Source organism: Schistocerca cancellata, chromosome 6, assembly GCF_023864275.1.
Source record: "Schistocerca cancellata isolate TAMUIC-IGC-003103 chromosome 6, iqSchCanc2.1, whole genome shotgun sequence".
In the NCBI taxonomy this organism is placed as follows: Eukaryota; Metazoa; Arthropoda; class Insecta; order Orthoptera; family Acrididae; genus Schistocerca; species Schistocerca cancellata.
In genome coordinates, this window is record NC_064631.1 from 262094709 (window position 1) to 262117365 (window position 22657).

The window sequence follows — 22657 nt, forward strand, 5'->3', positions numbered from 1 at the left end:
AATTACTTCACATTTTCTTCAGCATATGTTACACAGCTTGCGTACTGCAATCCGAATATAACTGCGATGTCACTCTCACCCTTTGCGGTGTGCATCCAGTAATATTCAACTGTTCCTTTGCAATAAGAAACATAGCTGGAAGACCACTCTTATCATGCTCCAGCAGATCTTTAACTTCTTTGTCACAGTTATGACATTTGACAAAATAAGTCCTGCGTGTAGTAAATGGTTTCTTATGCAATTCTCAAAATCAGTACATTACAGAATTTCCGAACTATCCTGTCATGTTCTGCAGAGTTTGGGACATGCATTTTATCTGTGTGCAACCCTAGTTGTTCCCACGCTCTCAAATTTCTGGCTCTCATGTCACAATCCACAGCTACAATGAATAGTCCAACTCCCGACAGTTCTGTTACTGTTCTTTTGAATAGTTCCCTAGTTACTGCTTCAATGTTGCAAATAAGCTACGGGCCCTAACACACAAAACAACATACCAACAGAAGTAACCTAAATGTGTGTCAATATATTCATTTTATTGGAGGTAATACCAAATACCTCCTACAAGTTTTTATACAATTATGCTCATTACCTCATAACAAATTAACAAAAAACTCTCTCTCTTATACAAGAGGATCAGATGTGTACACAGGAAAGCTAAACTGCAGGATTTTAAGACAAATGCAGTGAGAAGATACCTGCTCCACACTGCATCTTAGCATCCACAGATTAAATATCCTGTGCTCATAGCATTTAATGTAGTATCAACATTATGTATTAATTTGCGTAATGTATCACAAGTGGTACACTGCAATGGCCGTTAATCAGATATCCATTTTAAACGTAAACAAATGAAACAGCAAGTGGTTCTACAGCCAATCGTCCAATTTCCTGCTGATCTGAGCAGTATAATTCTATCTTTAACCTTGTTACTATATAGTTGCTCGATTAATAAGAGCAATAGTAGCTTCAAAATGTATCAGAGCTAAAAAGTATAAACACTTATCGTGAGTATGAGAAATGTAGTGCCCAGAAACATCAAAGTCGCCCCTTGGTGCAGCAGAGAACTCATGTCTGACAGATTCCTATCTTCTCACTGACCAAGCACAGTGTCTTCACAGGAACCTGTCTACTTGTTATATTTCTATCTGTTCTTCATACTTTGAGACCTTTGAATGTATCTAGTTAATGTCTTTCTCCTCTTTCTTGTGAAGGACAATTATTTGCCAACCCTTTCTCCATACTACAAATGCCTCGATAAAATCTTGCCTGGCATTACTTCCAGAATGTAATTTTCATTAACTTATGTTTGCACACTCCAAGAAGACTTTCTGCTTGTTATTGATTGTTTTAAGTTTGTCCCCAGCATTAAAACAGACAACATTCTTTCAAATGATTGAAACTGTGAAACCAGAAGTGACACAAGGAGTTGTCCATTGGTGAACTATAAAGAGTGAGTTTGGAAATAGCCTTATTTCTGACATGTTAGGTACATGAAAAACTGTGTTGTTTGCTATCTATAGTTGGTAGCCACTGGAAAGCTTTAAAGTTAGTTTTCTATTCATTCTGCAATTCCCTTTAATCACCAATCTGAGGGCCTTTCTGGAGTTCACAAATCGTCATCAGTAGTGTAATGCCCTAGGGCAGGTCTTCATATGAACTGAGAAAATCAGAAATCTCTGATGTCCACATTTTTAGCAAAATGAGAATGGCAGATTATGTATCTTTGATGGTAGTGACATTGATTGAAACACAAATATTTTGTGTCTACTTAATGGACTGACAGCCAATAATATACATAAATATTATATGACTGTAGTGCAACTAATATTATACTCAGTTTTCATCACATTATTACATTGTTTAACTATTACTTCTGCATTGCTAAGGCATTTCTAATATCACTTATGTAGAACCACCTAGAAAGATAAGGAAAGGCATTCACAGCAAACATAACTGTAATATTATGAAGGAAACAAGACTAAAAAAACAGAAAATAAACAAACCAAAAGGGGAAGGACATTTTCCCCAAATATATATACCTTTTGGGGCTAGAATAACATACCAGTAGAAAATGTGGGATATTTCTCAGCAACTTTCAATTGTTGGTTCTTCTGATAATTACACTTTTGCTTCTTTTGAAACATTTGTGGTACTGGACATAAGGGGTTTCTGATTTTCTGATTTTATTAATTAATATGTAGCTCTCCATGTACTCCTGACATTTGCTACCTAATCTTATATTCCCACAGCATCTGGTATCTTCTGCATCATCTTCTGTCATTCACTGGTCCATCCACAGGACCAATCAGTAAAAACTCTCTTCTCATCTAATGCCCAAGACAATTGTGTTTCCTCTTTCTGATTATCTTCCAAATTGCTCTCTCTTCCTCCTCTCTACCCATCTTATCCCTTCTGATATCCAAATCCACATCTCAAATGCTTCTATTCTTTCTTCCTCTTTCCTCGGTGTCCATGTCTCAGCTCCATATAATTCCACACTCCATACACGGACCAGGCAGAACATTATGACCACAGACCAACTACCTACACAAACCCGTCCACACGATAGCAGCATCACCTGGTGAAGAATGACTAACAGTCAGACACAGGCATGAGGCATATAGTATCAGTCAGCATGCTGTGTGTATGGAGTGGGGAGCCGTGCTGTCTATTTGAGTTTGACCGAGGGCAGATTGTGATGGCCCTGAGGCTCAGCACAGCATTTCGAAAACTGCACGATTTGTCATGTGTTTGAGGAGTGTTTTAGTTAGTGTCTTCAACACATGGTGAAACCAAGTTGAAACTATGTCCAGACATCGTGGGGTAGGGCGGCCACTCCTCGTTACACACGTCTGACATCACAGGCTGGGCAGACTGGTAAAATCGGACATGTGGCAAACTGTGGCAGAATTAACATCATACTTTAGTGGTGGGCAGAGTACATGTGTGTCTGAATACACAGTGTACTGAACACTCCTAATGATGGGCCTCTGCAGCAGACGACCCACGTATGTGCCAATGTTAACCCAACAACATTGGCGACTACGACTGAAATGGGCACATAGCCATTGCCACTGGACACTGGCACAGTGACAGAGTATTGCATGGTCTGATGAACCACCCAATAACTCCATCATACTGAAGGGAGGGTGCAAATCTGTCATCTTCTAGGGGAATAGCTCCTTGACACCAGGGACGGGAACAAGCTGATGACTGCAACATGCTCTGGGGAGTATTCATGTGCCATGTCACAAGGCCAGGAGTGTAATATGGAAGTGGTTCAAGGGACACAGTGGCAAGTTCCAACATGCTGGCCCCCCAACTTGCCAGATTTGAACCCAATCTAACACACCTGGGATGTGACTGAACATGGCGTCAGAGTTCATCGCCGCCCCCCCCCCCCCCTCCCCAGAATTTACAAGAATTAGGTGACTTGTGTATGCAGATGTGGTGCGAGCTCCATCCAGCGACCTACCAAAGCTCCATTGCTTCTATGCCACGACACATCGCCACTGTCATTCATGCCAAAGGTGAACAAAGTGGCTGTTAGGTAGTTGGTGGTAATATTCTGGCTGACCAGTGTATAAAACTTCACCAATCTCTTCCTCAGGTCCTTGTCCACTCACCCACATAGAATTGCCTCCTCTTATTAAATGCTTTCTTGCCAATGGCTGTCCATGTTTCCACCTCTTTATAACACTTCATGCCTTAAGTAATTATGCTTCCCAGATATTTGAAGGCACTTCCTGTTCTAACTTTATAGCCATTCTTACCTTTATTGCACTTATCACTATACATTTCGTCTTTTTCTTATGAATTCTCATTCTGAATTCCTCACAGGTCTTATTTAATTTTTTTAGTATTCAATTTATAGTTTTTTCACTCTCTGCCAATAACACCATATCATCCGCATATGGAATACCAACCCACACCCTCATACAGGAGGAAATCACTAAATTCTGTCATCTTACAAACTATTGTTGTATTTGAACAGGTTTGCAATAAAAGTTCTCATACATGTGTGGAAACCATTTACACAATAATGCTGCTTTTTAAGTGAAGGTAATATTCAAAAGCAGAATGTTGTCCCTCAAAAAACATTACTCGATTCTGAACTCAAATATTTTATATGATTATGAGAGAGTGCAATGATTTGACTAAAAGGGTTGCAAATGAGAAATTCAGTCACTGCTCGCATATTAGAATACCGGTAAAAACATTACCAGCTTTTAATAAACTTTAGAACATGGTGGTGACATTCAGATGGAACAAGAAGGAAAATTAATCCAGAATGAAATACTGACAAATGAAATAAACCATTAAAATATAATAGCTGCTACAAGAATAAATTACAGCGGCACAACCGGTCATGGAAATAGTACGAATAGGGATCAGTAAATGGTACAATGAGTGAGGTTGAGAAATGGAGTGAATAGTGACTTATCTTTTATTTATGTATTAGTTGCTGTTGTTACATACGACTTGCACACTAGAAGATTTTTCACAATACTACAGAAAGGTTGAAGGCGGTACAGTGATGACAGCTTGGCTGAGAACAAGTTGACTGCAGGGAGAGTAGGAGTTCGTGGGTAGCAAACTAAGTCACGTTGCCAACCGTGGGAATCTATACCACGTACTTTGGCATTTTAGGAACATCTACCATGTATAAACTGAAGTTCACCTGAATCCATTTGTAGTTTGAATTGAACTGACTTTAAAATTGGATAAATACTGAACAACAGCATTCATTTCTGCAGGAGGCAATAAAAGTCTTGATAGGGGCCAGTGGCGTACTTCTGTGTCTGCAATGTTGTCAACATTCACCGTGATGTACGATGGGGTGCATCGGCTGCTGATTCTACGCAGCCAATGAGAGAGCGGCAGGCAGATGATGTGGTTGGAAGCTAGAGACTTAACATTTTCAAGCAGTATAGAAGCGAAATCCAATATGTATTTAGATAAAAACAGCTGTGTTCTCAGGTCCCACAAGAAAACAACCTCAGAACTAATGACATATTCAGAAGAAACAAATATTTATGACAACAAAGATATATATTTCACAGCTGTGCTATTAGGATGAGGATTAAAATAGTGATGCCACAGATGACAGGGTAAGTAAGTGACAAATGTAGAAAACAAACGTGGACCACAAATTAATGTAATCCATTTCTTTTCATTTAAATCATTTATCCTTGTGTTATCCAAAATTAGATAATAAATGACAAATTTAGAATAAATACAATGTTAATTTTTTAGGCAGGTACTTTATGTCAATAAAGTCCAACTCGAAATGGTTACATCAGTACCTCTGTCCATATCAAACCTACTAACCGCCAGCAATACCTCCACTTTGACAGCTGCCACTCATTCCACACCAAGAAGACCCTTCCGTACAGCCTAGCCAACTGTGGTCGTTGCATCTGCAGTGACAAGCAATCCCTCTAGAAATATACTGAGGATCTCACTGAAGCTTTCAATGACTGTAATTATCCTTGTACAATGAAATGTTATGTCTACCCTACACTAATTGCTGCTTTTTCTTTTTTTCCATTGTTTCTCTTAAATAATTTTCATTGTAACTTCTCACACACTTTCAAAGATATTTATGAATAGTTTTACTTAGTTCCCCATTCTGTGCCACACTGCTATTACTGTTTGCTCAAAACTTTTACGTTCTTTTCAATCCCTGCCTAATATTACTAATCAAAACATATTTGAGGTGTATTCTATCTTTGAGTAGGTGTCCACAATTATTCCATACATGCATGCATTAAAATCTAATAATATTCCACAAATGCTGCACATAAATGTTTTCAAAGTAACAATATCAACAGCAGTATTTGTTTTGTGCCTATATATAATTCAGAATGAAAACATGGCATTCAGCTTCAATAATGACTGACAAAAACATAGGAGGGCATGATGAAAAGTAACGCTTCCACATATTTTATTTGGTTTTCAATAATGGTAGAGGTATTACATGTCATGCATATTACTTGGTTAATTTCCTGCTTCGTTGACGTAAAGCGCAACCCTCTGCTACTGGAGGGCTCCAAGTTGTAATACGTAACATGATGGTGTATGTCAGTGTGTGAGAAAAATGATCACACAGATTCAAAGAGTTTGTCCAAACACACATGGAACATCACCACCTTCAGCGTGAGAATGCAAAACCGCATACAAGTACTGTGCCATTGTCAACAATGTGGCGCCCTGAGTTCATTGTCACTGATCATCCTCAAAGCCCCAACTTGGCCCCATCTGATTTATATCGGTTTCCAAAACTTATAAGACCACCTTCAAGGACTTCACTTTGATAGTGATGATGTGCTGAAAGCAGATGTGAAGTAGTGGCTTGATCAACAAAGTCAAACATTCTACAGTGACAGTATCAGCAAACTGGTCTCAATGGGAGAAATGCACCTGTCACCAGGGTAGCTACGTTGAGAAATAAATATGTAGATATGAAGAACAAAGATGTAGAACGTTAACAACATTGTTTTATTGGAAAAGCCTTATGAGTTTTCACACAAAAAATTTGGAGGCTTTACTTTTCAACACACCCTCATATAAATGGTTTCATTGGTACTTACATTAATACTGCATCTTTCTCCACAACAAGAGCTGGAGTGCGAAATGGAAATCCATAAATTCTGTGTGTGAGATATTTATAAAGCAAATCACAATTTTTATCTTCTTTAGCTGATGTGTAAAATAGAGCTGCACCATGCTGTAGACAAAACCGTCGGATCCACTGCTGCATAAAATCAAAGTGCTCATCCCGGTAATCAAAATCTTTTTCTAGTGTAGTCATATAATCCGTCTGCAGGAAAATGGAAAGTTCCAATTGCTATAAAAATACAGGCTTCAATTAAAAATATTAAGCAGGAAGAAATGCATTCTTTTACCTTTGTAATAACAACTACAACATCTAAACCAAGATTCCGGGTGAGGACTCCTTCACCCAAGGGTAATATATCATTTGCGTCTTCCTCCAGATTTCGAGAAGTTCTTTTCATTGGGGACCCTTGTTCGAGCTCATCACCAGGTTCCACATAATCCTGCCATTTCTTCACATCTGAAATTACATATTGAAGGACAGAGTTACAACGAACCACAGATCTGTCTGAAACAATACAGCAAAATTCAGATCTTAATACATTTTTAATTATTCAGACATTTTCATGCTCATATTCAGGAATTGCATGCTGTGTGCCTTCTGTTAGACAAGAAGTTAATGAAAACCAGAATATAATTATACAGCATTTGTATTAATACCTTTTCATGGGAAAAAAAGCTGGTAACAAGCAGTCAGGTGATAAATCATTCTGAATGCACAATCCCATGAGAGGAAGAGTTTGTTGCAGTCAAATGTGGTTTGCGAATCACTAGTAACCCAGACAGTTATTAGGGTCAGTCAAAGTTCCTTTCACCATAGAACTGATCATCACTATCTACACTCTAATTAAATCTACTTGTTATTTGACATTTGTCACATGGCACTATGTGAATGTCACATCAGCTGTCAGCAGCTGTGCAGCTATGGGCAACACAGGTTCAGTGGGTTGGCAGTTGATTTTACATTGCCAATGAAAGAATAACAGGCACACAATGTATTTTGTAGCAATTAATTTGAACACTTGCCCTAACATAACCAGAACCGTGCTGCACATTAGAGAAAACTGGTGTCAGCAATGTCCAGCCACTGTTACACTACTATAACCTTATTCTTTGTAACAGGGTGATATGAAGCATTATTAAGAACAATTACTAACAGATTTTCTAAACCTGGAGGCAAAGAATTTTCAAACCAATTTAACCCTCCAAGTGCCACTGGGGTCAATACGGCCCCATAAGCACACTGGATAGACACTATGTGATCAAAAGTATCTGGACACCTGGCTGAAAATGACTTACAAGTTCATGGCGCCCTCCATCAGTAATGCTGGAATTCAATATGGTGTTGGTCTACCCTTAGCCCTGATGACAGCTTCACTCTCGCAGGCATATGTTCAATCAGGTGCTGGAAAGTTTCTTGGGAAATGGCAGCCCACTCTTCACAGAGTGTTGCACTGAGGAGAGATACTGATGTAGGTCAGTGAGGTCTGGCACAAAGTCGGCATTCCAAAACATCCCAAAGGTGTTCTATAGGGTTCAGGTCCAGACTTCGTGCAGGCCAGGCCATTACATGGATGTTACTGTTGTGCAACCACTCCGCCACAGGCCGTGCATTATGAACAGGTGCTCGATCGTGTTAAAAGATGCAATCGCCATCCCCGAATTGCTCTTCAACAGTGGGAAGCAAGAAGGTGCTTAAAACATCAATGCAAGCCTGTGCTGTGATAGTGCCATGCAAAGCAACAAAAGGTGCAAGCCTCTCCATCATTAACACCACCACCTCCAAATTTTACTGTTGGCACTACACATGCTGGCAGAGGACTTTCACTGGGCATTCGCCATACCCACACCCTGCAATCGGATCGCCACACTGTGTACTGTGATTAGTCATTCCACACAATGTTTTCCACCGTTCAATCGTCCAGTGTTTACACTCCTGACACCAAGCGAGACATCGTTTGGCATTTACTGGTGTGATGTGTGGCTTATGAGCAGCCGCTCGACCATAAAATCCAAGTTTTCTTACCTCCCACCTAACTGTCATAGTACTTGCAGTGGATCCTGATGCAGTATGGAATTCCTGGGTGATGGTCTGGATAGATGTCTGCATATTACACATTACAAAGCTCTTCCAATGTCGGTGGTCTCTGTCATTCGACAAATGGGGGGCTGTACACTTTTGAGCTGTACATGTCCCTTCACATTTCCACTTCACTATCACATCGTAAACAGTGGACCTATGGATGTTTAGGAGTGCGGAAATCTCGCATACCAACGTATGACACAAGTGACACCCAATCACCTGACCACGTTCGGAGTTCTGCTGAGTGCCCCATTTGCTCTGTCACGTAGCTTAATGACTGAGATCGCTGATAGGGAGTACCTGGCAGTAGGTTGCAGCACAATGCACCTAATACGAAAAACGTATATTTTTGGGGATGTCCAGATACTTCTGATCACACAGTGTATATACCTTCCTTGTTTTCAAAATACATGACTTTCTCACTCTGAATCAATTGTATCCAGTTATGTTTTGTTCATTTTTATATTTACAACCTCAATTTAAAATTTATTCATGGTTTTTGCACTAAGCACTGCTGGGTTCAATATGATCCCACCTTAAATTTCATGTTTCTTGAATGTAACATTTATGAAAATAGAATGGTAAATGATGTGTTGAACAGCTGTTCTATGTAACACCTGCAACAATGAAAACATTATTTTCTGTTTATTTATGTACCACTGTTAGTGTTTCTCAGATCAGCTGTTGTTCCACCCTTCCTAGTACCACAGGGGTCAACATAACATTATAAAATCATAGCTCCCTTTTTTTAAAAAGCTTTTTTTTCCCCAAATGTGGTTTATTTTCTCTGAGTCAATTGTATCCAATGATGTTTTGTTTGGTTTCATATCCAGTGTTAACTAGGGTCTATATACCCCAGTGGTGTTCAGAGAGATGAAAAAAATCTCTGTAGTAGGAGGGTTAAGAATGTGCCATGATATATTTCCTCACGTTACTCCAATGTCAGCACTGAAAGACCTGAGTCGAAACAAGGCCCCCGGAGTAGACAACATTCCATTGGAACTACTGACGGCCTTGGGAGAGCCAGTCCTGACAAAACTCTACCATCTGGTGAGCAAGATGTATGAAACAGGCGAAATACCCTCAGACTTCAAGAAGAATATAATAATTCCAATCCCAAAGAAAGCAGGAGTGGACAGATGTGAAAATTACCGAACAATCAGTTTAATAAGCCACAGCTGCAAAATACTAACACGAATTCTTTACAGATGAATGGAAAAACTAGTAGAAGCCGAACTCGGGGAAGATCACTTTGGATTCCGTAGAAATGTTGGAACACGTGAGGCAATACTGGCCTTACGACTTATCTTAGAAGAAAGATTAAGAAAAGGCAAACCTACGTTCCTAGCATTTGTAGACTTAGAGAAAGCTTTTGACAATGTTGACTGGAATACTGTCTTTCAAATTCTACAGGTGGCAGGGGTAAAATACAGGGAGCGAAAGGCTACTTACAGTTTGTACAGAAACCAGATGGCAGTTATAAGAGTAGAGGGGCATGAAAGAAAAGCAGTGGTTGGGAAGGGAGTAAGACAGGGTTGTAGCCTCTCCCCGATGCTATTCAATCTGTATATTGAGCAAGCAGTAAAGGAAACAAAAGAAAAATTCGGAGTAGGTATTAAAATCCATGGAGAAGAAATAAAAACGTTGAGGTTCGCCGATGACATTGTAATTCTGTCAGAGACAGCAAAGGACTTGGAAGAGCAGTTGAACGGAATGGATAGTGTCTTGAAGGGAGGATATAAGATGAACATCAACAAAAGCAAAACGAGGATAATGGAATGTGGTCGAATTAAGTCGGGTGATGTTGAGGGTATTAGATTAGGAAATGAGACACTTAAAGTAGTAAAGGAGTTTTGCTATTTGGGGAGCAAAATAACTGATGATGGTCGAAGTAGAGAGGATATAAAATGTAGACTGGCAATGGCAAGGAAAGCGTTTCTGAAGAAGAGAAATTTGTTAACATCGAGTATAGATTTAAGTGTCAGGAAGTCATTTCTGAAAGTATTTGTATGGAGTGTAGCCATGTATGGAAGTGAAACATGGACGGTAAATAGTTTGGACAAGAAGAGAATAGAAGCTTTCGAAATGTGGTGCTACAGAAGAATGCTGAAGATTAGATGGGTAGATCACATAACTAATGAGGAAGTATTGAATAGGATTGGGGAGAAGAGAAGTTTGTGGCACAACTTGACTAGAAGAAGGGATCGGTTGGTAGGACATGTTCTGAGGCATCAAGGGATCACCAATTTAGTATTGGAGGGCAGCGTGGAGGGTAAAAATCGTAGGGGGAGACCAAGAGATGAATACACTAAGCAGATTCAGAAGGATGTAGGTTGCAGTAGGTACTGGGAGATGAAGAAGCTTGCACAGGATAGAGTAGCATGGAGAGCTGCATCAAACCAGTCTCAGGACTGAAGACCACAACAACAACTCCAATGTCCTTTTGATGTGTCAGACAGAGAATACTCTACCACTTTGCAAAAGGAAGGGGAGGGGGGGGGGGGGGGTAGGTCACATCTTCTTTGTCATCTATCCAACCTTCTGTAATGGTATGACTGCCAATAAACATATTTCACCAATTCAAACTATGTTTTGAGTTAATGTCCACCATCACTTGTAAAATCTGCATCAGCATCACCTGCTTGCTTCATCAATCGCCTGCAATAATTTTGTATTTAAAACAGACTTGAGAACAAGCTGCAATGATGCATTACTCTTTAAAAAGTTTACACTCATTCAATGTGTTAAGTAAATTATTAAAGCACGATGCTTTCTACGACTCATGCCTAGTATGATAGGTCCCAGTTTTGTTATGCACTTTCAAACATTTCTTATCTGATGTATCACGACAAGTGCCCTGCTTCATTGCCTTCCTTCACAATTTTCCTTGCTAATAAAACCCATGGCCATTCCACTGTTGATGGTATGATTACTTTGGAAAATGGTAAGAAGGTTTCCTTCCACTTTCCATTTACCTGTCAAAGTATTCCTGCAGGTTACACACAAATGTGACTGACCCTCAAGCAAAATTCCTTGTTCAGGTTTTTTGTTGTGTTTGGACCCTGAGCTTTGGGTCTGCCCTTCTAATTTCATTTTTCAATACAACATAACTGCACCAATACGAGCAACAAAAATACACAAAATGGCTATCGCACACAATGTCAGTAACGGAGCACACATGTATTATACATAATCCTATTTAATACTGCTAGTGAAATGATGCTCTGTTCTGTCACAATGGAAGCAGTGGACAGTCAGGGAGTAATGTTGAGAGATCTAATCAGAGGAAATTTGGTCCAAAGCGTGAAGCATAAAATACGTAATACACTACTGGTCATTAAAATTGCTACACCACGAAGATGACGTGCTACAGACACAAAATTTAACAGACAGGAAGAAGATGCTGTGATATGTAAAGGATTAGCTTTTCAGAGCATTCACACAAGGTTGGCGCCGGTGGCGACACCTACAACGTGCTGACATCAGGAAAGTTTCCAACCGATTTCTCATACACAAACAGCAGTTGACCGGCGTTGCCTGGTGAAATGTTGTTGTGATGCCTCGTGTAAGGAGAAGAAATGCGTACCATCACATTTCCGACTTTGATAAAGGTCGGACTGTAGCCTATTGCGACTGGTTTATCGTATCGCGACATTGCTGCTCGCGTTGGTCGAGATCCAATCACTGTTAGCAGAATATGGAATCGGTGTGTTCAGGAGGGTAATATGGAACACCGCGCTGGATCCCAATGGCCTCTTATCACTACCAGTCGAGATGACAGGCATCTTATCCACATGGCTGTAACAGATTGTGCAGCCACGTCTCGATCCCTGAGTCAACAGATGGGAATGTTTGCAAGACAACAACCATCTGCACGAACAGTTCGACGACATTTGCAGCAGCATGGACTATCAGCTCGGAGACCATGGCTACGGTTACCCTTGACGCTGCATCACAGACAGGAGCGCCTGCGATGGTGTACTCAACGACAAACGTGGCTGCACGAATGGCAAAACGTCATTTTTTCGGATGAATCCAGGTTCTGTTTACAGCATCGTGATGGTCGCATCCGTGTTTGGTGACATCACGGTGAACGCACATTGGAAGAGTGTAGTCGTCATCGCCATACTGACGTATCACTCAGTGTGATGGTATGTGGTGCCATTAGTTACATGTCTCTGTCACCTCTTGTTCGCACTGACGGCACTTGGAATTGTGAATGTTACATTTCAAGTGTGTTACGACCCGTGGTTCTACCCTTCATTCGATTCCTGTGAAACCCTACATTTCAGCAGGATAATGCACGACCGCATGTTGCAGGTCCTGTACGGGCCTTTGTGGATACAGAAAATGTTCGACTGCTGCCCTGGCCTGCACATTCTTCAGATCTCTCACCAATTGAAAACGTCTGGTCAATGGTGGCCGAGCAACTGGCTCGTCACAATATGCCAGTCACTACTCTTGAGGAACTGTGGTATCGTGTTGAAGCTGCATGGGCAGCTGTACCTGTACATGTCATCCAAGCTCTGTTTGACTCAATGACCAGGCGTTATCAAGGCCGTTATTACGGCCAGAGGTGGTTGTTTTAGGTACTCATTTCTCAGGATCTATGCACCCAAATTGCGTGAAAATGTAATCACATGTCAGTTCTAGTATAATATATTTGTGCAATGAATACCCGTTTATCATCTGCATTTCTTCTTGGTGTATCAATGTTAATGGCCGGTAGCGTATTAATCAGACAATAATAACTGGTGGAACTGAACTGATTGGCTACATACAATCACCATAATCAAAGGACAATTTTTTCTACTGTAATAATTTACCAATTATTTAGACTCCAACATACATAATCAGCTGAATAGATGAGAGAATGCAATGCTATAAGATGTTTAATAACATGTTTAATAAACCTTACCAATACCTACTAAATCTTTCCAGCACAGGTCATGTAATACGATGTTAAGACATCAAAACTATGTACACCAACATTCGATTTTAATACATGAGCAGTCCATACATTTACAGACACTTGTCATAGAACTGTCAGAGGCAGAAACAGCTGACCCACAAAATTACAGACCAATGCCCCTAATATCAGACTGCTGCAGAATTCTTGAACATATTCTCAGTTCAAATATAATAAACTTTTTAAGACTGAGAAACTTATGCAGTATCGAGTGTGTTTTAAGAGCATCTTCCAAGAAGCAATTTCTCTTTCTCTTTCGATTAAGTACAAACAGTTTCGAAGACACAGACAAGCATACATTTTCAGTATCACTTTATGCGTTTGGTCGTTTACTAGTCGATAGTTAAGAATATTATATTATTTGTGATAATAAAAATTAGTAGACTGCCAAATAACATTGTAAATTTAATATAAGTTCATCCGATTACACGTATCCCCATTATATCAATTGTAATATAAATAGTAAAGAAAATGACTGTGTTGGGAAAAAAAAACCCTGACAAACGGAACTCAATCCAGCGGCTTCAAACACCAACCAGAATTCTGGGAAAGGAGACTGCATGTAGGATGGTAGTGCGACCTTTTCTTGAGTATTGCTCAAGCGTTTGGGATCCATACCAGGTAGAATTAAAGGAAGACATTGAAGCAATTCACATAGGTGGGCTGCTAGATTTGTTACTGGTAGGTTCGAACAACACACAAATGTTATGGACATGTTTCAGGAATTCAAATGGGAATCCCTGGATTGAAGGTGATATTATTTTCAAGAAACACAATTGAAAAAAATTTAGCCAACCAGCATCTGAAGCTGACTGCAGAATGATTCTACAGTCATCGAAATACATTGCGCGTATGGACCACGAATACAAAATACAAGGAATCAGGGCTCATATGGAGGCATCTACACAGTCCTTTTTCTCTCGTTCTATTTGCGAGTGGAATAGGAAAGAAAATGACTAATATCGGTACAGGGAACCATCCGCCACCCATCATAAGGTGGATTGCGGAGTATTGATGTAGATGTAGATATAGACGAAATGTTTGTAGCAAAGCTGGAAAGAATTCTAGTCTTTAGTAAGATTTTTGTTCCAAAGGAAACAAGTTTCTTCTAACAATTCCTACAATTATTGTTAGCAATTCTCACACAGAAAACTACTCCCATTTTCTGCGTCTAAGTTTTCAAGCTGTTTCTAATGCTAAGTGGAAAACACTTGTTTCAAACTTTCTGAAATACAGCTTTCTTTGTGATTATGTGATGGTACATATAACGTAGACTTAACATGTATCAGGCGGCAATGTTATTTTTAATAAATATCCACCAGACTGAGTAATAAATTAGATTCATCACTAAGGAAATGAAAACACTTACCACCCAAACACAACTTCCAAAATATTCATCAGTAGTCCTGATGTTTATTAAAGAGAATTTTCAATGGCAATACACTAGAGGCCATTCAAGTTACAATTCCAACAAGTGATTAACATTACTGATTAAACAATGGAAAATCCAGGCTGGAATGTGGTTTCAGTTGCCTGAGACTGCAGTCGTGTGTGTGTGTGTGTGTGTGTGTGTGTGTGTGTGTGTGTGTGTGTGCGCGCGCGCACGCACATGCATATGTCTGTCTATTGTTGAGGAAAGCTTTAACGGCTGAAAGCTATGATTGTGAGAGTCTTTTCGTTGTGACTATCTGTGACTCAGCATCTCCCCTATATGGTGAGTAGCAAATTTCCTTCTCATAACATTACCGATTCTTTAACCTTTTGAAATTTCACGTGTAGATTGCAAAAGTAATGATGTTCAGCAGAGAACTAAATATGATTAATCATTCATTTTCATCAATATTCATAAGCATTTCAAGCATTCAGTTGAGTTAACCGGGAAGTTATGCAGTAAATAAATTAATGTCATGTGGCTTCCATCCTGGTGCTTGCCATTCAATATGGTGTCACTCTGAAGGCTTGAGTGCCAATTCTTACACGACTGAAGCAACTTCTTTGGACATATTTCTTTCTTAAAAGCATCTAGTCCAAAGCAAAAGAACTGTTTATTAACACTTTTCTGCAGTTATCCTAGCAGGAATTATTATTAAATTAATTACAACTTTAGAGCACAACATACAAGGGTTGGTGAAAAATACGGAAACACTGCGAGAAATGCATGGTTGTACATACACACAGATGCTATCTAAGCCTGCAACTCTTGCTGTTGTATTTGATAACAAATGGTACCCGTACAATGTCCTCAATACATTGCAAGTGTCACGTCATGGTCAGAACAATATTCTGTGTGGTTGCAAGTCCATTATGTTGGAGTTAAGTGAATTTGAACATGAGCAAATTGTTTATGCTCATATTGAGGGTGCTTCCATAACCAAGGCAGCCAAAGTGTTTTGCTGTTCAAGAGACACCATATTGAAGATTTATACCACATACTAGGAAAACAGAAAAACATCACCCACTAAGCCTCAATGTGGACGAAAGTGCCTGTTGAGTGATGGTGACAGGCGGTCACTGAAGAGGATTGCGACGAAAAATAAGATGATGATGTGTATAAAAGTCACTGCAGAACTGAATGTTGCACTTGCAAACCCTATCAGCAGCAAGAAAACATCTAGGGAGCTCCAGAAGCTGAGAATTGTAGAGCAAGATGGAATTCCGAAACCACACATCAGTGACGCAAATGCCCTTAACAGGAAAACGTGCCATACAACCAGACTAAGGAGCAATGGAAGATGTCATTTGGTTGGATGAGTCTCGTTTCACACTGTTTCCAACTCCTGGCTAATTTTACATCACATAAGTGAAACATGGTGGGGGTTTAGTGATGAATTGGGCAACTGTATCATGGTATTTCAGAGGCTCCATGGTCACTCAGGCTGCATTACTGTCAAGGATTACATGACAATTTTGGCTAATCATGTCCCTGTGATGGAACAATGTTTGTTCCTGAATGGTGATGCTGTGTTCACAGAGGACAGGGCCCCTGTTCACACAGCTTGCATCATAGAGGACTTGTTTTAAGCGCTCGAGGATGAATTGTGGCATTTCACCAGCCAGTCACCACATCACATTACATTACTGAGCCTCTGTGGTCTACTTTTGACAGAAGGATACATGACTGCTGTCCACATCCATTATTGTTACCTGCGCTTGCCATTATTTTGCAGGAAGAATGTTATAAGATTCCCTTGAAAACCATACAGGATCTGTATTTATCCATTCTGAGATGACTGGAAGCTCTATTGAATGCCAACAGTTCTCTCACACCTTATTAGGCACAGTAATGTGTTTTGTTTTTTGTGTTTACATATTTCTGTCCCCCCCAATACATTTTCTGTAGCTCCTAGCTACCTGTAACTGAATAGAGGAAAGTAATCAATGGCACAAACAGAAACTGTCACATTCAAATTATACAGCTCGCAACATTTTCATTTGAATTTGAGAACTTACATAAACAATCGTCATTTCTCTCTGACACATCTGCAGTTATACTGTAGAGCTAATTCTTCTTGCTGCCTCACTATAAAAGCTACAGAAAATACTGGAAGACAATGAAAACCCGTATGATGATACCAAATATACTATTAATGTGATGAAGATATCAACAAGTCTATTACTATTGTTTACTTCGCCTTTTATGCTAGCAGCATTGCCAACTCAAACCAACTATCAAAATTAAAGCATAATTCTCTAATAAAAAACTGTTCAAAGATTCTAATATATATTTAAAATATAAGTGTTTCAGTAGCATACATTTAAGCCTGTACTCTTGTAGTTCATCCCTTTTGAGCTTCAGTTTGTCAATGTGGTCCTGCAGTACAGATGCCCATGTCTGCAGCTGTTCCAGAATACCCCAAGGGGTAGTCATGGCAGCAACAAACATGACTAATGTATGTGGGAAGCTCTCTTCCGACAGCGCAAATCGGAGGAGGTGAGAGTGGGCTGGGTCACCGTCCAGGACCCATACACTCAAACGTGTGTGGTCTGAAACAAATTTTTACAATAAGGATGATTACAATAATACACATCACAAACATATTTTAAAAAATGAGCTGCAGTATTTTGATTAATATTACATATTAATCCTGTAATTTAGTGCTCTCTTTGAACACCAAAATAAGGCACTCTGGGCGGGGGAGTGAAATCAGTCAACCAGTTGCACGACAGGTTTGTTAGAACTATTGACCTAGGTTTTGCCCATTTAAGAGGTCAGAATGATACAAGCCTGCCTGTCTCGAGAAATGAGATTTCACTATGTATCAACTGAGTATAGCTAGGTGCATCTACTGCAGATGTGGTCTCTTTATGTTTCAGAAGATGGTGCAGTAATGTAAGCATAGAAGGTAGGAGACGAGGTCCTGGCAGAAGTAAAGCTGTGAGGATGGGGTGAGAGTCGTGCTTGGGTAGCTCAGATGGTAGAGCACTTGCCCGCAAAAGGCAAAGGTTCCGAGTTCGAGTCTCAGTCCGGCACAGTTTTAATCTGCCAGGAAGTTTCAATGTAAGCATACTTTGAATCATTAAAATTTATTTACTTGATTTTTAAATTTGTCCAAATCTTTATTTTGGTCTCCTGTAAAATTTACTTCTTGTGTTGTGGCTTAGGACTGAATCATTCTGATCTCTTCCATTATAAAATTATCTTCTTTTAAGGAGATGAAACTCCTAGAAATTACACAGATTATAAAAGGTTCAAGTACACCAAATAACAAATGCAGAAAAAATACTAGAAGCCATGAGTACACATTTGCTTGTCATATCTTGTGTTCAAAATGTATTTTAAAATTAAGTCATTTGGCATTTGACAAGTAAAAATTCACCTCAGATATAATAAAATAAGTCATGACTGTCAGATGACATCAGTGTGTAATTCACAGATGCAACTTGTCAACTGACTAATGTACTAAGGTCTGAAGCTAAGGTAACTTCCGTATAGAGTGCACAAGAAATGTGCAAATAAGTGTGCCAAGTGGCTTACATAACATCAATTGACAAATAAAGTAGCGCACAATTAGGCTCGCATAATCATGCTGAGTAGCTTATCGCCAATAATTGACAAATACGACAGTGCATAATTATCATACATTATAGGCCTTCCTTAACAAGTGCAATTCAGTGCATGAAATATTTTACAAATTAAGTGACACTGATAAAAAAAAATTATTTACAACACGTCTTAAAACTCACTGTAACAGAAAGTTTTATGTGAAAATATAATGTCATTAAAACAATTACAGGCACAATGGAAATAACTTCCTTCTCTAGCAAGATAAACTGTTGTACCTCATATACAAATGTACAGCTAGTAGTGTTTAGATTCTAATTAAAACTCTGGAGACATCTTATTTTACATGATGTCTTAAAATAGTTGTGAATGTACAATCTCTCTGTTTTGGTATAGCAACTGGACTGTAAACTATCTAGTGCTCGACAAGTAACTTAAGGGAATGTGTGTAAGAAAAACGACATCCTTGACATGTACACGCAGCCAGTAAACAATTGCTAAGCTGCCATGAGTAACGTCAAACTGCTGAGGAAATTCTTATTCAGTTTCAGCTGCTTATTTACGATAAAACTTAGCTAAATGTTGAAAAATCTTAATTTCCTCCAACAAATCTAATTTATAACCTTTCCCTTGTTTATGCAAGATTACCGTTTCTTCTAGTTTTCTTGGAGAATGTTCAGAATTTAACAAATGCTCTGTGTAGGTGGAATTATATATGTTAGCACCGCCCCTGCCCAGCAAGTGCTCCTGATGTCTCACTTTGATCGCCCGCCTTTCCAGTTTATCCAACATCTGACAATTGTTGCACAACATTTTGTAAACACTTGAGTAGGTAAAAGGATCTTTTACGCCAAGAGTGTGCACTAGATTTTTTTCTTCGGACTATTATTGGTAGAAAATGTAATCTTACAGGCATATTTTTTTAGTTAAAGAGGAGGCTGAACCTGTATGAAATATTACCCAAAATAGCCAAACTTTTTGTTTTCCCCTTTTTCCTTCCTTTTATTACTACTAAGCACTGACAATTTTTTAGCCCTTTCATTAACTGGGCCCTGGTTGTCTAAAAGTGGCTCATAGCCATTATTACAATTGTTTTGGTTAATTTATTTCTGTAGATTTTCAGGGGATAGTAGCATAAACAAAGCGAGGTTAATTGCTTAGTGGATGAAAACTACTTTCAGAGTGTGTGACAGGTGCATTTTACAATTTCCAATTTGTGTATCAAAACTAACCTACTTGCAAAGAAAAAGGAAAAAAGTAAAGGATTCTTTAACTTTTTTGTGTAAATGCCTAGCTAACGGACTGATGACGCAGTAGTTTAGTTGCTTTGGACACATCATCCATCATCCTAGCTAACTTGTTACAAGTGCGACATTTACTATTCACAGTCTGGTAGATTGGATGTCTGTTCTTGTGGATCTTAAACTGGCTTCTCCAAAGAGAAGGCTTGAGATTCATATTCACTACCCATTTCTTTTGAAATTTCCCAATAATTTTATTTTTTTAGTATTACTTAAACAATTCTCTTTTGATTAAAGGTTGGATCTTAATTCCTTTTATCTGACTTATTAATACTTTACTGTTTTTCATTTTGCAATTAACGTTATTAATTACCTTCTGCTCTTTAGTACCTATACTATCCCTATTAGTGACTTCTTTTTGTGTGGTGTTACTGCATTCATGTGCTATCCTAACTTTTTAAGAGATTCTTCCATTTTCATACTGTCTAGACCAATTCTGAGATTGATAAAATTTTCAGTGCCCTCCATACAGAAGTTATCTTAACTTCAGAGCCTTGTACATTCGGTGGTTGAGAAGTTGTATCCATGAAGTTCACACTGATGTCATCTGATGGCCATGATTTGTTGTTGCATTGTTTTTTAGGGGAATTTTTACTTGACAAGAGCCAAACAGCTTTATTTTAATGACTTCAACACAGGATGTAACAAATAAGTGTGTACCCTTTGCTTCTATTATTTTATCTACATTCATTATTTTTTTTTTACTTTAAACTTTTGTAACCAATATGTTGCACCTCCTCACGAAAACTGTAAAATTATTTATTGAAACCTACATCAAGGGTTCCAATATAACTGTGTTGCACAAATGGCTGGCTGATTTTTTCACCCTTTCCAAGATTATCGTTTTACAGCTGCTGTTTACAGCCATGCTTTAAAATAAGGCAAATTTAATATAGTTAAGAGTGTTGTGGTAGAGGTGGTGGTGTGAACAGTAAGCAGACACTGCACACACTGAGAAATAAAGAAGGGAGATGCAATTTGGCTGTGCCCCTTTGAAAGGAACCATCCCACAGCAAAAGCATAATAAACCTAAATCTGGATGGCCAAACAGCTATTACTGCAGGCAGCCTTCTTCAGCTAAACTACTTGTAATTTATGGTTGCTGCTTCATATAATATGCCACTGGGACCCTATCCCTCCTGTTGGAAAGGACTGGGCCTCTTGACATACTGTTTTTTACTGAATGACAGGATCAAAAGGGGAGGGATGTCAAATGCTTATTGCTAGGAATATGTTAATTTTCACTGTTGTCATTGATGAATCTGGTGGAAGATGCCATCGTTACTGTGATGCTTTATCAGCCAGGGTTTCAGTTGCCTCCAGCTTCATGCTTACAGTGCAAGGTGCAGTTGTTCCACAAGCAGACTGCCAACCTGTCATAACTCACAACCAAGACAGTGAGAGCCAGCAGCCTAACTCCACTTCATTTTGGTCAACTACTTTGTTGTCTTGATATCTCCTCTGATTTTTCTCTTAGTGGTAAAGTGGTTGCCTCACTAAAACATAGGCTTTTTTTAAATTATATGCATCTGTCAAACTGATCATATTTTGTCAACATAAATTTAGTATGCTGATCAAGGACAGCTCACAGTCCACAATGCATGTGTTTATAGTGTGACCCATATCGCCATTACAGATCAGTACACTGTCACAGCTCATCTCTTAAGCCGTCAGCACATGGACCACGCTATCGAACGCTGAGCATTGAGTGTGCAGAGTTCCTGACATCGTAGCGTGGAATAGCACGTTGGGAAGTCTTGCCGCACATGCAGAGCAATATCCAGCATGTCAGATATTCTCAACATGCAACTGAACATTGACCAATGTCACGGTAGCACAATGAATAGCATCACAGTTTTGAAGCAAGATGGAGGAAAGTTAAGGGGTCAAATCCCACTGCACACAAAAAATGTTTTCTTCAAAGCTTCACTTTTTTCTAGGTTTTGATACTTTCTTATTAGTTATATAAGTATATATTATAATATTCGATGTTAGAATAAATATTAGGATGCTATTTTTGAGGGGCGAGTCTGTTTGATTGGCTTGATCGACAGGACACCTTGCACTACTTGCAGTAAGATAGTTTGCCCTTTTTTTAAAGTTTTGTAATTCACACGTAGAGATTCTTCTACTGAGTAGGAACAGAGATCAAGTAAGAATGACCTTAGGATTTCATTAAAAAATGAGAATGATGAAATAATGTTTACCCTGCGTGAATAATTATTGAACCTTTCATTGCACTATTTGTAATGGAATAAGCAAATGTCCTCATTGAGCAGACATGGTACTTTCCTTTTTGCCTTATAACATTTTTATGGACATTGTTTTTATTTACAGACAGAGCAAGCTGACGAGAGTATGGACAAGCCAGGAAAGTACATTTTAAGAGAGCTCATACAGGGATTTTAAGTTTGCCCATTTCGTAAATAGTTTGAGTTGTGAGCCAGGTACAGCTGACAACTGCAAATGGCGTGTGCTGTGATCGCATGTACCACAATGGGGCCCATGTACGTGTGCACGAGTCGCATTGTTTCTGAGCGTTCAGCAGGAGCACGAGTTGCATAGTTTCATAGCGTTCAGCAGCACGCTAAACTCTACATGCTTAATACTGATGTTCGACAGCATGGTCTGCGTACCGACGGCTTAAGACTATTGGCTTGTGAAGCTTACTGATGGTATTTTTA

The 22657-nt window shown here is 39.1% G+C and overlaps 1 protein-coding gene across 1 annotated transcript in view; it reads right to left on the reverse strand.

Moving 5' to 3' along the window:
* The window catches only part of LOC126191432 (cytoplasmic dynein 1 light intermediate chain 2), a 99651-nt gene that overhangs the window by 38119 nt on the left and 38875 nt on the right, over positions 1 to 22657 (reverse strand). The window contains exons 4-6 of the mRNA XM_049932308.1: positions 17424 to 17654; positions 6909 to 7078; positions 6594 to 6823 (exon numbers count right to left, since the gene is read on the reverse strand). Coding sequence (XP_049788265.1) covers positions 6594 to 6823; positions 6909 to 7078; positions 17424 to 17654 — 631 coding nt within the window. The remainder of the gene's footprint in view (positions 1 to 6593; positions 6824 to 6908; positions 7079 to 17423; positions 17655 to 22657) is intronic.